This window comes from Colletotrichum jinshuiense, chromosome 2 (genome assembly GCF_051148585.1).
Source record: "Colletotrichum jinshuiense chromosome 2, complete sequence".
In the NCBI taxonomy this organism is placed as follows: Eukaryota; Fungi; Ascomycota; class Sordariomycetes; order Glomerellales; family Glomerellaceae; genus Colletotrichum; species Colletotrichum jinshuiense.
The window spans coordinates 3,138,618-3,153,371 of NC_139309.1; the positions used below are offsets into that span (position 1 = coordinate 3,138,618).

At 56.5% G+C, this 14,754-nt stretch overlaps 4 protein-coding genes across 4 annotated transcripts; 2 read left to right on the forward strand and 2 right to left on the reverse strand.

Annotated features, from left to right (window-relative positions):
• Nucleotides 1–3,874: 3,874 nt before the first annotated feature.
• Nucleotides 3,875–6,132, forward strand: EsH8_II_000854 (major facilitator superfamily domain-containing protein; the record flags this gene model as incomplete). The annotated part of the gene is made up of 7 exons (XM_083264152.1): nt 3,875–4,186; nt 4,248–4,284; nt 4,344–4,691; nt 4,746–5,321; nt 5,380–5,571; nt 5,625–5,890; nt 5,950–6,132. The coding sequence occupies 7 exons, from the start codon at nt 3,875–3,877 to the stop codon at nt 6,130–6,132; spliced, it is 1,914 nt and encodes a 637-aa protein (XP_083121474.1).
• Nucleotides 6,133–6,971: 839 nt separating this feature from the next.
• EsH8_II_000855 (2EXR domain-containing protein) lies at nt 6,972–7,940 on the forward strand (the record flags this gene model as incomplete). Its single annotated transcript, XM_083264153.1, has 1 exon — nt 6,972–7,940. The coding sequence occupies one exon, from the start codon at nt 6,972–6,974 to the stop codon at nt 7,938–7,940; it is 969 nt and encodes a 322-aa protein (XP_083121475.1).
• Nucleotides 7,941–8,308: 368 nt separating this feature from the next.
• Nucleotides 8,309–9,356, reverse strand: EsH8_II_000856 (uncharacterized protein; the record flags this gene model as incomplete). Its single annotated transcript, XM_083264154.1, has 2 exons — nt 8,309–8,913; nt 9,020–9,356. 2 exons carry the CDS (start codon nt 9,354–9,356, stop codon nt 8,309–8,311), a joined length of 942 nt encoding a protein of 313 aa, XP_083121476.1.
• Nucleotides 9,357–9,897: 541 nt separating this feature from the next.
• Nucleotides 9,898–13,403, reverse strand: EsH8_II_000857 (DNA-directed RNA polymerase III core subunit RET1; the record flags this gene model as incomplete). Its single annotated transcript, XM_083264155.1, has 2 exons — nt 9,898–13,117; nt 13,168–13,403. The coding sequence occupies 2 exons, from the start codon at nt 13,401–13,403 to the stop codon at nt 9,898–9,900; spliced, it is 3,456 nt and encodes a 1,151-aa protein (XP_083121477.1).
• Between the last annotated feature and the right edge of the window lie 1,351 nt (nt 13,404–14,754).

Sequence of the window (14,754 nt, forward strand, 5' to 3'; positions counted from 1 at the left end):
CCGCTTCCCGTCCGGCCCCACTATCGGTGACATGGCCGTATGGTTTCGAGTCGAGTCATGGTTGAACTTTGCTACACAGAAGTTGCTACAAGTCATGCAATCAGTGGCTGTAAGAACGAGTATACAAGTACGGCGTCTCGACCGGTGTCCCCGTACTCAACATGGCACAAACCGGTTTTGTATTCTCCGGGTTCAATGCAAATTCTGCATGGCTTGAGGTTCGGGGGTTGCATCCAGGCCTCTCAGGAGGCATAATCAACGGGATTGGTCCCGATAGATGCCATCTTTCTCTTCGGAGCTTATTCGGCGCGTTCTCTTTTCATAGACACTAATGTTGTCGATGAAAAGGTCGCGCGTATCTTCAAGTTCTTCTCCATCAGTGTTAGTCATGGCCACCATCACCAGGTATCAGCTTTGTAGAGACTGCGGTATACATGCTGGAGACCGGTGGGGATGTACAGATCTTGCTCCCAGCTCTCTATCAGCAAGTTTCGCCTTGCCCCTATCCGTGATATGTCACATAGTCTGTTTGGCCTTTGTACTTTCTTCCTGGGACCTCTTTACCAAATCAGAGGCGTGGCACAAGTGTATTTGGCGAGCTTGCCATCGGAAATTTTCGAGGAACCTTCGTTGAATCGGACGCTCACGGTGGTACGAGAGTAGATCTCATGTGGCGGCCTGCGTGACATGAAAGTGACAGAATCACCTTCGAAGGTGTGCCTGCATTTTAGGCATCCCAATCTTAGCTGCTTAGCTTACCGGCAACATAATTCACAAAAAGTATACTATTCATATTGTACCCCCAGGAGTTTAGGTTCTGGCCGTGACATACCCTCGTACATGCAGGTCTCGCCGGCTGAATGCAGCACCAATGATTGTGACGAGAAGAACTGTCTTCACTCGGTGGAAGAGGAATCGATCTTCAAATATGTTATTTCACTGTCATATTTGGAGTTTGAAGCTCTGATGATGATCTACCTTCTTGTTATCTCGATATACGAATGTCAGGTTCGATGGGAAGACTGAAGGGATGCCTAATTGTCCAATAGTACAAAATATGAGTATGAATCGCTGCATCATCGACCCTTGGATATATGCCGTATGTCTTGGTTTGGAAGTATCGGATTACCCGACCAGAATACGGGAAGGCGGGAAGCGGCAGCAGCTGAGCTCGGATATTCTACCTCCGGGCTGGCGACGACAATATCTTAACGGCTGGTCCCACTGCCGACCTTTCCATCTTTCATTTCTACAGACCAGAGCCAGCTTACGAATTTATCATGATATTCGTCGAGCTACCACCCGTACGGGTATCTCTGTGATACCAACAGGAAGATCTATTGCTAGACCCAAGGAAGTATAAGCCTGCTTGTGTCGGCATAAATGAAGAACGACACTGCGCCCCTCGTCAGCCTTCCATAGCGGGCTTCAACAAGTCTGAGTTTAAGTGTATTTCCCAACTCTGTTCCGGAGAGGTGATCCGCAAGTCTTCAGGCTCCTACAATACACCACATGGAAATCCAGAGAAATTAAGTGAGTCAATGTGGAGCCGGAGGGGTCTTCGACAGGCACGACAGATTTTGAGTTGCGTACAACAAGCCTTGATTGCGAGCTCCGCAGTGTATCATCTCAGTGAAAACACGGTCCAGAAGCCCGACTTGACTGAGCTGTCCTTGGATAGGCGACTCTTTCGACAAAGCCAAAGAATGTACCCCGAGAATACACTCAAGTCTTTGTGGATTCTTCAACTCCGAGGTTTTCGGTGTCGTTGGGAGGCCGCCCGTTCAGCCTGGAGTATCGGGGGACGTGAGATGAAGCAACCCCTACGATACGCGCGGCGAAGCCGACGCTTCTGGCCAACGCGGTATAGCGATGCATGGTCGAATGTCACTATGGCACCAATTCTCTCTCCATGGGCCTGCCGTCTTACCGCTCGCCGGCGATGAGGGTGTCCAGAAATCGCGTGGTTGACGTGGCCAGGTCGAGCCCGCCGTGGAGACAACAACTGTGGAGGCTGGCGATTGGGGTGCGCGGGCGGATTATCATCCGTATTATCAAGGCAAGCCATTCGAGGTGCCCGCACATTCGGGCGTGGGATGCGTGCGCAGCCTTGCTTAGAGGCTAAAGTCCGCAGTCACGCCTGACGCCCGAGAACTCCCAGAACTACGGTATGGAATGGTGCAACCGGGGCGCAGGCTTCCCTGGCAGGGCCACGCGGATCGGCTCTAACCTGCCGCGAAGCTGCAAATGGGCATTTGGGCCAGAGGCGCATTTACCATCTCCAGTCTTGTCTACCTATGCCCCTCGTGCCCCCGCACGCCTAACGATCTAGACGTACAAAAATCTGACTGGCGTTGCCTGCCTTACCTTAAATGGTCGGCCTGCATTGTCTTACACCGCCAGGCTGTGGAGCATGTATTTGAGTGTTGCAGTCGGGAAGAAGCACGAGTGGTCTTACCCTGGCCGTGGCTTCGACAAGACGAGACGAGAGAGCTGGGATGAATATCAAGCTCACAACCACCACGTTTTTTGCATGTCCTAGCAACCCGTTACCGCACCGGCCGCTCCCTACCTGAGTCTGTGACAAGTACCCTAATCAGATTTACCATGGAACAGGCCAGGAGGATTGGCGAGGTCTTTGGGCGCAACCCATGTTTTTTTATTCTTTCATTCTAGGGCATGCATGCTGCGTGCCGAGTTCCGGATGACGATGCGAAATGTAAAATGGGCTTTGGGTTCCGGAGGCGCAGTTGGATCTAGCGTTTCCCCTTTGGGGACTCCATTCGAGCAAGCCGTATCTCGGATCCGTGAATTGTGGGTACAAGTGAAGGGGCCGACGGGACATGTTGCGAGTGACCATCCCCCCAATTTCAGCCGAAGAGTGCCTCGTCGACATGACACGACGCCGAGGCCCATACCAACCGCCTGATTGGCCTGCCGTCTCTTATTTCTGCCAATCCGGAGTGCGACAAGGCGGACAAAGGTTGCACAAACTCGTGGACGTGCCGGGGCATCGACGGCAAGGACCCAGAATACCTGCAGCTCTCCACTCTTTCGCACTCGCTTAATGCTAGGCCCGCCTGTTCTGGCATCTAGCTGTCTTACCTAGTTGGTTGGTCCATTGCTCAGAGCTGGCGCATTGCCCAGAGCTGGCGCATTGCTCAGAGCTGGCGCATTGCTCAGAGCTGGCGGTAGGGCTGGCTTAGACTCGACCTTCTCGACGTCCGCCCTCGCGGTCCAGCTTTCTCATCTCCCGTCCTCGCATAGGAGCGTCTGCGCGGTTAAGGACGCAAACAAACCAGCCACACACGTATGCCATCCCGGCATTGACCTCTCCAATCACAGAGCAGACCTCGGGCAATGCGCTGCCGTCGTTTTCTCTTGTTACCCCCCTACTGGTCGTAAGGCTCGCAGCTGGCCCCTCTTCCGTTCCATTCCACGTACCTAGAGCATACCGTCAATAAACTCCGAAAGACCAATCGTGGGCCTAGTGTCTCTGTCTCTTTTCGTTAGACCGAGTGGTCATCTTACCCACCCACAATCTACCTGTATGCCCAAGTCTAAGCCCCTGTGTGTCAGGACGGCATTTCACCATGTAGCCGCCTCTGAGCGTGTGCTCGTTGCAGATATATATGAGCCATCCACGTCTCTGGGTGTGAGTTGAATTCAAGTCAGAGTTGACAGACAATCAAGCTTTTCTTATCAATATTCCAGCAGGCGCCAAGACATCGGGCGTCTCTCAAGTGCTCATATACCGATCTCAACCTATCACTGGACTCGCCTGCTAGACCAGCGGCTGGAATTTTTCAACACCTCACGCACCTCGACTCTTTTATCCCTTGGTATTGTGCCAACCCTGGTACTGGTAGTAAACATGGTTTTCATCTACATGGGCAGGAAGGTCTACCGGTCGATCAAGAAGCAGGGCAATGCTCAACCAGCAACTCCAACCAAGCCCGACGTAACGAATGAGAAAGCAACCAAGGAGGTCGTCCCCCAGAGCGAGCAAGATCATACCGCATCGGACGCGACTCCAAGCATTTCGACATGCGGGCACCAGTTCGACAAGACGGCCGGATCTTGCCCAACATGCAAATCTACCCGCCGAGCCCAGCGGAAGTACAGGCTCAAGGTCATGTTTGGCCTGGTCCTACCGTTTGTGCTGCAAGCCTTGGATGTGACAATTGTAAGCCCAGCCGCATCGCCATGGGACGCGCCGCCACTAACACGATTCTGTGTCTGACCAGATTGCAAGCGCGCTGCCTTGGATCGCATCCGATTTCCGTAAGCCTTCGTTCCCAGTCCCTGTTGTTTGTCCTACAGCCGGCCTAACGCGTGTGCAGACGAGACCGGCCAGCTCAACTGGATCATCGCAGCCTTCAACCTGACATCGGCGGCCTTCATCCCCTTTTGGGGCCAGATGGGCGACATATTTGGACGCCACCTTTCGTTTCAGACATGCCTGGTGCTGATGCTCGTGGGCAGCGCACTCTGCACGGGTGCGCCGACCAGCTCCTTTCCCGTCCTCCTTCTTGGCCGCGCCTTCCAAGGCTTGGCTTGTGCTGGCCTGAATGTACTCGTCCGCATCATCGTCGCCGATAAAGTGTCTCTGCGTGAGAACGCCAAGACCTGGTCCATCTTTTCGTTCCTGGGCGGCATGCTGGGATGGGGGCTAGGTCCTGTTTTGGGAGGTAGGTTCGAGCCCGAGAGACATGTTCTGGGGCGTGACATCTGACGGCAACTAGGCTACATCACCAGCGGGGCTTCTTGGAGGTGGTGTTTTGGAATCAACCTCCCCGTTGCCTTCGCCAGTATGTTCATCATCTACTTCGTCCTCCGCTCGGAACTCCTGGGCCCTCAGCCCATCCCCCAGCTCGACGAGTCAACCGAGACCGGCCGGCGAACGACCTTCAAAAAGCGCCTCAGGACAATCGACGTCGGCGGACAGATCCTGTTCTTGCTCGGCTTCGGTCTGATGATCCTCGGCCTGTCGTGGGCCGGCGCAACCTACTCGTGGAAGAGCCCCGCCGTGCTCGTCACGCTCATCCTCGGGGTCCTGATCAGCGTCGCGTTCGTCTTCTGGGAGTACCTGATGGCCCCCGGAAACGCCCTCGCACGCCGATTCCCGCAGCAGAAGGCCATGATCCCCTGGGAGCTGGTTCGCACCAGGGATATCGGCCTCCTGTTTTACACCTCCTTCGCCGCCGGCATGGCCATGTACTCGGTCATCTACTTTTGCAACATCTACTTCACGATGGTGAAGCTTTGGTCGGCGGACAAGGCCGGATTGCAGCTGCTGTACTTCACTCCGGGGTTGGCAGGTGAGTGTGTTGTCGGCATTACCAGCCCACGAAGAAAGCGCTGACAAGTGGGCTCTAGTTGGCGTGTATGCCTCCTCCTTTATGTGCAGTTCATGGCCACGCCAGACGTTCCCGACCATCTTTTTGGGTTCCATCGTCGAGATGATTGGCATCGGATTGCTCGCGTGGGGGATTTACTCCGAGCACGACGCGACCGTCTACGGCATGATGGCCGTCGCAGGTGTCGGCATCGGCCTTCGACTCATGCCTGGTAAGCCTCCGGCGAGTTCCCCGGGCCGGGATTCCACAGCTAACGCACAGCAGGCACTCTTCACGGCGTCGGCTACTTCCCCAAGAAAATCGCAGCCGTGATATCTCTCATGTCCGTTGCCTACCCCTTTGGCGGAACCTTCGGCTTGACCATCATGACAACCGTCTTCAACAACGCGTCGGGGATCGGCAGCGACTCCCCCCTCAGGGACTTCACGACGCTGGGGAACCTGCCCGAAGAGGTTCAACGGGAGGTCGTCCAAAAGGCTAAGATGGGGGTTGTCTGGGCCTTTGTCTCCATCAGCCCCTTTATGGTTCTCGTAAGCATCGCCCCAAGTCAGCCGAGCAGTGGTCGCCCGTCATCTAACACACGTTCCAGTGCGCAATAGTTGCATCCTTCTTGGGCAATGTGTACATTAATAAGGCCTCGAAGGGAGAGGACGAGCGTGATAATGAAATCTACGAAGGCGTATACCTCCTTAGCTTTTTCCGCAAGCGCGGGGCGTCGGAGAATATCACGACCAGACAGCACCAGTCAGGCGGGGAACCGACTTTGCAGTAGGTCGGCGGCCAGCGGCTATAGAAAAGGAGGTTTCGCATGTCCCATTTATAGATTTCTTGGTTTTTGTTTTGGTGGATCAGGAGTTGGGCACCCGCGGTTAGACAAAGGGGGTGGGTGATGACACGGACATACAAGGCGCCCAACTGATAGGCATGGGTTGCTGGAGGAGTTACGCACCCGGTTTGAGACGAGCCATATGATCGATTAGTCGCATCTTCAAAAAATTATAGAGTTCTTATAGATACATGGCCACGGCCAATAATGTGAGTGCCATTGCAACCCAACGACCCCTCCGGAGTCTTAAAACAAGGTTCTCCCCGTACAGGGCAACAGTAACATGATACCTAGAGAAGAATGTTTTGAAACAGGTTTATTTTTCAATGGAGGCAAAAACAGGTATAATCGACCACCACTTCAGTCCGCCTTTGGACGGCGGGCCGGGCGCGGCGAGTGCGGACGTGATTCGCTACGTAACGCCGAGCGAAGGAGGCGAGGGTGGTGGCCAAGAAGTTGGCCCGAATAGGAAAGTGGGCTGTTTGCTACCACGGTCGCAAAGCTCCGGCCACGGACCCTTTTCCAACCTCACCTCATCCGTCTCATTCGCCTCTCTCTCGCCCGTATCCCCGAGAGGTCTCGCCCTTTTCGACGCTCATGTCATGATAATTTTGTCATGATAATCTAAACGAATCGCATAGTCGGAATACACCACATTTAGGAATCGAGACAAAACAAGAGATACATCCTCGACATCAGCCACTCATCTCATCCGGGGAAGGGGGCAGCCGACTCCTCCACTGACATCCCACCTCGCATCGGCCCGCCCCTTCGCCCTGTGAGAGATGGACACCGAGGCCGCCGCCGCCGCCGCCGCCAGCCCGCCGCCCGTCGTGCCCGACGAGGAGGCGCACCTGGACGCGCGGATCTCGAGCTCAAAGTTCTGGCTCGAGTTCTCCCTCTTCGACGACGGCCTCGACTCCCCCGCCGCCGCCGCCCTCACGACCCTCCCGCGCTTCCACCGCTTCCCGGACCTGCCCCCGGAGATCCGCCTCAAGATCTGGTCCTACCTCGTCGCCCCCCGCGTCGTGACGGCGTGCTGCTTCGAGCGCGATGGGCGGCTGCCCGCGAGGCGCGAGGCGTTTGCGAGGCGCTCGGCGGCGGCGGCGGCGGCGTCCTGGCCCTCGCCGCGCCCGGCCGCGGACCCGGCCGCCGGCCCCACCGTCTTCAACCCCACGTGCCCCGTCATCCTCCTCGTGTGCCGCGAGTCCCGCGCCGTGGGCCTGGGCCACTACGAGCTGGCCTTCGGGTGGAAGATCTCGGCGCTGCTGTCCGAGACCCCGATCGCGCGGCCGCCGCGGGCGTGGTTCAACTTCCGCCTCGACGCGCTCTACCTCGTCGGCGAGCTCGAGGCCTACGACCAGTACGGCTTCAACAGCCCCATGGTCTACTTCCTCCGCCGCGAGGACACGCGGCGCGTGCGGCACGTGGCCTGCGCCTTCGAGGAGCTGCACTACCCCGAGCAGGAGTCGGACCAGATCTTCGGGTGCCTGTGGCACGTCGTCGACCGCTTCTCGGGCGCCCGCCGCCTGATGGTCGCCGTCACCCCGCGCGACGAGGAGGCCATGCACGGGAGCCTCATGCTGAGCACCGACAACGTCATGCAGAAGATCTGGAACGGCTGGATCCTGGGCACCACGGTCACGAGCTCCAGCCTCGCCGACACGCAGATCCTGCTCGTCAAGGAGGCCGACCTGGCCGACGTCATGGCGTGCCACGCCGAGGAAGACGACGGGGGGAGAGGCAGGAGGTAGTCCCGCGGGCGGGGGGACGCGTGCAGAGGACGCATACGCACAGCAAACCCCTTCCCCCTCCCTCCCCTTTTTCTTTGTCCCACCATCCACTTTTTTTTTTTTTGTATTTTCATCTTTGGGCATCATTATGGAGTTTGGTTTTGCTGGTGGGGTTTTCTTTGTGGCTGTTATACAGTAGTATACATGAATAGAGGGGAGGTGGGTTGCTATGCCGCCCGCTTAACGATGATGATGAAAATTGCTATGCCCCCCCAAACATCCCAAACGCCGTTTCCGTTACGCCCGTCCCGCCGGAACCCCCCTCGAGTAAATATAAAAAAAAGGTAAGCCATGCAATCTTTCGCGAACCGACTCGGAGCGGGGGGGTCTTATCCCCTCTCCTTCCCCAGGCCCTCGAACGCGGGGCTGGGGCTGTCTGGCCCCCTCCTCATCCCGCCCAGGAGCCAATCCGTCAGGCCGACGACCTTGGCGCCGACGCCCCTCTCCCAATCGCCCCCCTCTTGCACCGTCTCGATGGTGTGGCTCACTATCCTCCCCTCGGCGTCGAACTGAAACACGAAAATGCCCGTGAACGTCTTGTCCCCGGCATCCTCGACGCCGGCGGCGCCCTCCGCCGCCGCCGCAGCGGCAGAGGAGCCCGCGGAGCCGTTCCTCCTGCCTGCCCTGTCGGGAGCGCACCACCTGACGACCAGCTGCTCCGGCAGCGCCCCCGGGCGGAGGGGCGCGAAGTGGAGGGGCTGCTTGGTCACGCGCTCCGAGATGATGGACAGGCGCACGTTGCCGACGAGCGGCAGGCGGTTCCAGGCGATCGGGGAGGTCCAGAGGGCGGCGGTGTAGGCGACGCGGCCGGAGACGGTGGGCAAGTGCGGGTGCGTCGTCGGGAAGAGGTGGAGCGAGATGTTGGGGGCGAGGATCTCTTGCGGGAGGGGGGATTGGAGGACTGTCGGGAGGTGGTCTTGCAGGATGCGCAGGGCTGTGTGGGGTCGCCGTGTTAGCCGGCTGCCAAAAGTCGTAAGGGCCGGGAAAGGGGGGATGGAGAGAGAGAGGAGGGGAATGGGAGGGAGGGGGAGGGTACGCACTTTTGCCCAGGTTGGCCTTGTTCTCGTCGCCCGGCTTCTTGCCGGGTTTCCCGCCCGCATCGGAGAGGGTGGCGTTCGAGGGGTTGAAGTAACGGTTCGGGGGCTCTCGCTGCTTCGTTTTGTCCCGCACGAGGACGAACGGCGGCTGCGGCGAGGTCGGGGATGCCGCGGCGGTCGTTGCGGCCACGGCGGCAGCGGCAGCGACTGCCACGGCGGGAACAGTTGCCGTCGGGACGGTGGCGGCGTTCGCGGTTGCGCTGGGCCACAGCTGCGAGCTCAGCGGAGACGTCGCGGCGGCGCGGACGCCGGGGGCCGAGGTGAGGCGCAAAGCGGCCATGGGTCCTGGATGGCGGTGATCATAAATGACTGCGAGGCAGATGCATTGAGATGTCGGGAAAGAAGCCTATACGTCGGGTGTTTGTTGGCGGGAAATGATGAGGGCGATAGGCGAAGGGGAATGATGTCAGGAACAGCAGCGGGTTGCGGAGGAAGCGACGGAATAAATTTGGAAGGGGAGAGCTAAGCTTCGGATAACCCAAGGTCCAGGTACCTCGTGGCCAAAGCTTGCCGGGGTGCGGATAAAAGACCCGCACGTCCGGACGGGACCCACTTCGACTGGGGGCCGGAGGTGGCGGCCGACTTGGACTTGCCCTGAACATACATTCGAAGCTGCAAAGCTAGAAACCGCCGAATCCCACACTAGAATGACGGAGCCCAATCCAAATGAATGCCTGCGGAAATTTCCCGATTGATATTGACGTTGCTCGTATGCTATCTATTCTCTAGGGACCAAATACCACCACCGTTTTGTAAAACTCCAAAGACCTTGGGCTCTCGTGATACACTTTGGGTATTATACACGCCGCGCCACCTCCTCCTTATCTCGGGTGAGGGAACTCATCCTCGAGCTGCAGCCGCACGCCGACGTTCATACTGATGAGCTCCTGCACCAGAAGCTTGGCGGCGTACGGCATCGTCATCTGCGTAACCTCCCTGGTGCTCTTGCACGTGTGGCAGTACCCCTTGTAGCCGAACAGACCGCATTGCTGGCAGATGTCGATTTGTGTTCCGTCGGAGCTGATCATGAGTCGCTCCAGGAGAAGCTGGGAAGCTCCGTACGCGATCAGACAATCGCGCTCCATCTCACCCAGACGGAGACCACCGTCTCGCGAACGACCTTCGGTCGGTTGGCGTGTGAGGATGGCCCTGGGACCACGAGAGCGAGAATGCATCTTGTCTTGGACCATGTGCTTCAAGCGCTGGTAGTAGATGGGTCCGTTGAAGATGTACGCCTCCAACGGCTCTCCGGTGATACCCGAAGTGAAGTAGTCCTTGCCCTCCCATGAGAAACCATGGTCGACCAAGGCAGCGCTCATCTGCTCTAGGGGGTGAGAACGGAAGGCGTCGCCGAATCCGTAGTCCTTTCGCCCATCCAAGACTGAGGCCTTGCCGGTCAAGCACTCGAGCAACTTGCCGACTGTCATACGTGAGGGGAAACCGTGGGGGTTCATGATAATGTCAGGGACCAGGCCCGTGTCCGAGAACGGCAGGTCTTCCTGATCAACGATAATTCCGACAACACCCTTCTGTCCGTGACGGGATGAGAACTTGTCTCCGAGCTCAGGTCTTCTCGTTTGTCGTGTTTGAACCTTGACCACCATCGTCTCCCTCTCGGTGTGCGAAACCATGACTTTGTCAATGTATGCGGGATCCGCGATTCTGTACGAGATCGAAGAATCACGGAATTCGCTGGGTCCGCGGTCCATGCCGATGCCAGTAGACCCGGTGTCAAGCGGCGTTTCCTTCTTGATCATGACCTCGCCCGAGTTGACCTTGTAGCCTACGATTGCCAGGCCATCGTCGTCCAGCGCCTCGTGCTTGGTCGTCCTGCCATTCTCGTCGTTGACCGGGTCTCCGATACGTTCTCGTCGGCCGTTGGGGTATTTCTGCAACTCGGCCGTGTACTTGCGGAAAACTTGGCAGCGGCCAAAGCCACGGTCGCAGGACGCCTTGTTCAGAACCAACGCGTCCTCAATATCGTAACCGGAGTATGACATGACGATGACTGTTGCGTTCTGCCCGGCTGGGAGTTTGTCATAGTTGACGAGCTGGATTGTCTTGGAAATGACCATTGGCCGCTGCGGGTAGACGAGTGTGTAGAGGAGTGTGTCGATACGGTTGAACTGGTTGTATGCGATTGCGCCAATAGCTTGCTTACCCATGGCACATTGGTAGGTGTTTCGAGGTGACTGGTTGTGGTGGGGGAACGGAATGAGACCGGCGACCGCTCCAAGAACGGTGAAGGGTTCGATTTCCATGTGGGTGGTGAGAGGGGTAACATCCTTCTCGTAGAGCGCCACGAGGGTGTCGTTTTCTTCGTTGACATCGAGATACTCAACAATGCCATGTGTTAAAAAGTCGTCGAAAGTGGCCTTTCCGAGTTGGAGGAGTCGCAGGTGCTCTTCCTTGAGCTTAGGCTTGCCATTCTTGACGATGATATAGGGCCGGCAAATGCGGCCCTCGTCGGTTGCGATATGGACTGCGTTGAAGTGGTTGTTGATGTGAATGCTGACGAATGGGGAGATCCAGCCGCGTCTTCGCATTGTCCTGAACTTGCCGGCAAACCGCTTCGGGTATCTAGTCAATGCGAAGGGCGTTCCGTTGATGTGGATGACGTATGAGCTCTCACGGTGCATCTCACCGCCAGAGAAGTTCCTAATGGGTTCCACGCCAGCATCAAGCGTGAAGACCCATCGCTTGACGGGCGCTTCCTCGACGTTGGTCGTGATGTGTGTCATGAGTGCCAAGTTCTTGACCAAACCGCAGGCCTCACCTTCCGGTGTATCTGAAGTACACAGCATACCCCATTGCGAGGGTTGAAGTGCACGGGGACCACTGACTTTGCGGGTCTTTTCAAACTGACTGCTGATTCGCGTCATCATGCCGAGAGCGCTGATGTAACTGAGGCGACTGAGGACGTGTGTGACACCGGCTCGATTCATGTTGAAACGCTTTACAGTCCAGTTGCCCGTCTGGATTGCCCGGTTGATACCCTGCCCGATCATGTTGGCATGGTTGCTAATCATGTTGACGGCGTCGAGAGGAACGGCTCGGTTGTCTTTCTTCAGCACCTTGTCGATGCTGCTCTTGACGTTGCTGCAGAACTGCTTGAAAAGATCCTCGAAAAGCAAGGAGAGAAGCTGACCAGCTAATTCGAGCCGCTTGTTTCCGACGAAATCTCTGTCGTCAACAAGGCTTGGGTTGGCCTGCGCCATGAGCACACGGCGCGTCATGAATGCCACATAGACCGCCTTGGGGTAAAAGTCCAGGCCTTCAATAGGGACGTGGGCAATAATGAGGTTTGCCAAGGCATCGAGGGCTTCCTCGACATGGTTTCGTCGGACCTGTGCGGCAAAGGGGACTCTGCTCTTGCCCATCTTCACTCTCGCGCCGATGTACTCCAGGGCTTGCTGTTGAGTATAAACGCCAACCTTGGTGGCTTCCTCGAACTGGGTGAGAAACTCGTCTTGATACTTTCCGTTGTCGCCGGCAACGAGCTGCATGATCTCGTAGTCTGAAAGGCCTCCCAATGCCTTCAGGATAATGACGATCGGGATACCTTCGACCAAGATGTTGGCCGTCAGAAGGATGCGGTCCTTTTTGAGCGTGACGTATGTCTTGGATTTGCGCTCGTGCGTTGAACTGGTAACCGAGGCTGTGATGACGCTGTTTTTCTCATCGGCCTCGACGATGACACGGTTCTTGCTGAGCTGTTCCTGAATAAGAATGACCTTTTCAGTACCGTTGATGATGAAGTAGCCGCCAGGGTCCAGAGGACACTCATTCATGCGCGACATTTCCGCATTGTTCGCCCCGCCAAGTCGGCAGATGGAACTTTTCAGCATGACAGGCAGGCGGCCTAGAGGGACGTTCTTGCGCACAATCTTGGACTTGTCGCGGATGTACGCGATGTCGACCATGATGGGCGCGGCGTAGGTCATGTCGCGCAGGCGACATTCCATTGGAGATACCTCATTCTGAGCTCTGATGTCGTTGAAGTCGACACGACTGGGCCGTTCAACTCTGATATCAGTGAACCTGGGAGCAGGTTAGAAAAACCCACGAAGGCGGATATCAGGGCTGCATACTCAAGCCAGAAAGAGCTGTTCACGTCGCTCCTGACAATGCGATTGGCGCGGACGATCTCTTTGATCTCGTTCTCGACAAAGAAGTTGTACGAGTCAATGTGCTGTTTGACGAGACCCTTGACCTTGAGAAAGGCGGGCAAAAGTTGAAATTTGTCTTCCTTGGTCGAGATGGGATCTGTGAGCTTCTTTCCGTTGTAGAAAGGCTCCAAAAGAGCCTCGAAGCCGTCGTCTTGCATTTTGGGTGTCACCGTCGGCGTCCCGCAAACATCATGTGTTGAATACGTCAACAGCGCGAAGGGGGTCTATCGCGGAAGGTTTGAGGTGAAGTCAGGGTCGAGTCACATCGTGAGTTTGAGGAAGGTGGCGGGCAGCAGAAAAGTTTGGCCCCGCGATGCCGGGTGCTGCCAGCTGCCCCACCCACGACCACTACAGTCGCGACGCGGGTTGTACTACCCAGGTATGAAATTGCAGACCGCCTTAGTAAGCAATTTTTTTTTTTTGGAAAACTTGGACGCCCAACCAGAGGGGCATTCTGTATGTATCTTCACTGCTATTTTACCTCGGAATCCATCATTTAGGTTTATAGTTATTTTCAGTCTTATGATATGCCCCTCTCCGGATGCTTCCGGCGGTCACCAAGACAACACTGATGAAATTCGGCTTCTGGCTACTGGCTTCTGGTCTTTTCTCATCTGCATGAAGATGTTGACTGCGATAAGAAGACGTCACGTGTAGATAGGACATCATCTCTCAGCGGAGCCACACCTCTGCTTACCGAGGTGAGCCACACCGGGTTGGGCCAGAGGCCATATTCTTGCAACAGGCACATGGGGCCTTGATTGAATGAAGTCTTGCCTAAGGTTTCCAGGCCGTTCATCCCAACCTGCTGACATACCTAGTCCCCAGTCTAGTTGCGGTATAGTTGACTCAGGCATCTCTATCTGGACAAGGGCAATTTGCAGCGTTCTCTTGTTATACACGCCATGCGAGATTCCATAGTGGCATGAGGGGCCTGGGAACCTTACGGAGGCGGAGGCCAATCGGCTTCTGGTCACTTCATCTGTGAGCTCAGTCTCTGCTCAACCCTGTGTAGACATCCGCCCGCGAGCCCGACTCGTACGTTGCTCAGCGCATTGCCGTCCAGTGACTTTCCCATAGGTAGACATGGAGTCAGACTGCGCTTTAATTGATATCATAGTCACAGCAAGCGGGTACTTGGAATGCGACGAGCTGGACGTTACGGACCACATATCACCCATCTCAGCCTCTGGGTTTCCAATAGTCAAACAGAGTGCATCCAAACACCTCAAGGCATGGTGACAAGGTACTTTAGACACTTTCCTCATGTGGTCGACGATACCATGTACTAGGAAGGGGGTGGGGCTATAGCCATTCTAGGACTTTGGGAAGCCATGTCTGGGCAAGGGAGGGGAGAAGGTGCCTGGTTGTCTGCTGCAAGCCCCGCCATCCAGCATCTTTTCTCTCTACCTCATACTTTACCCCTCCTCGCGCCTGACAAAAGCCTCTTTTTGTACCCTCGTCGCTCCGTTGGAATGCATGCGAGACTTTCATTGCCTGTCTGTTCTC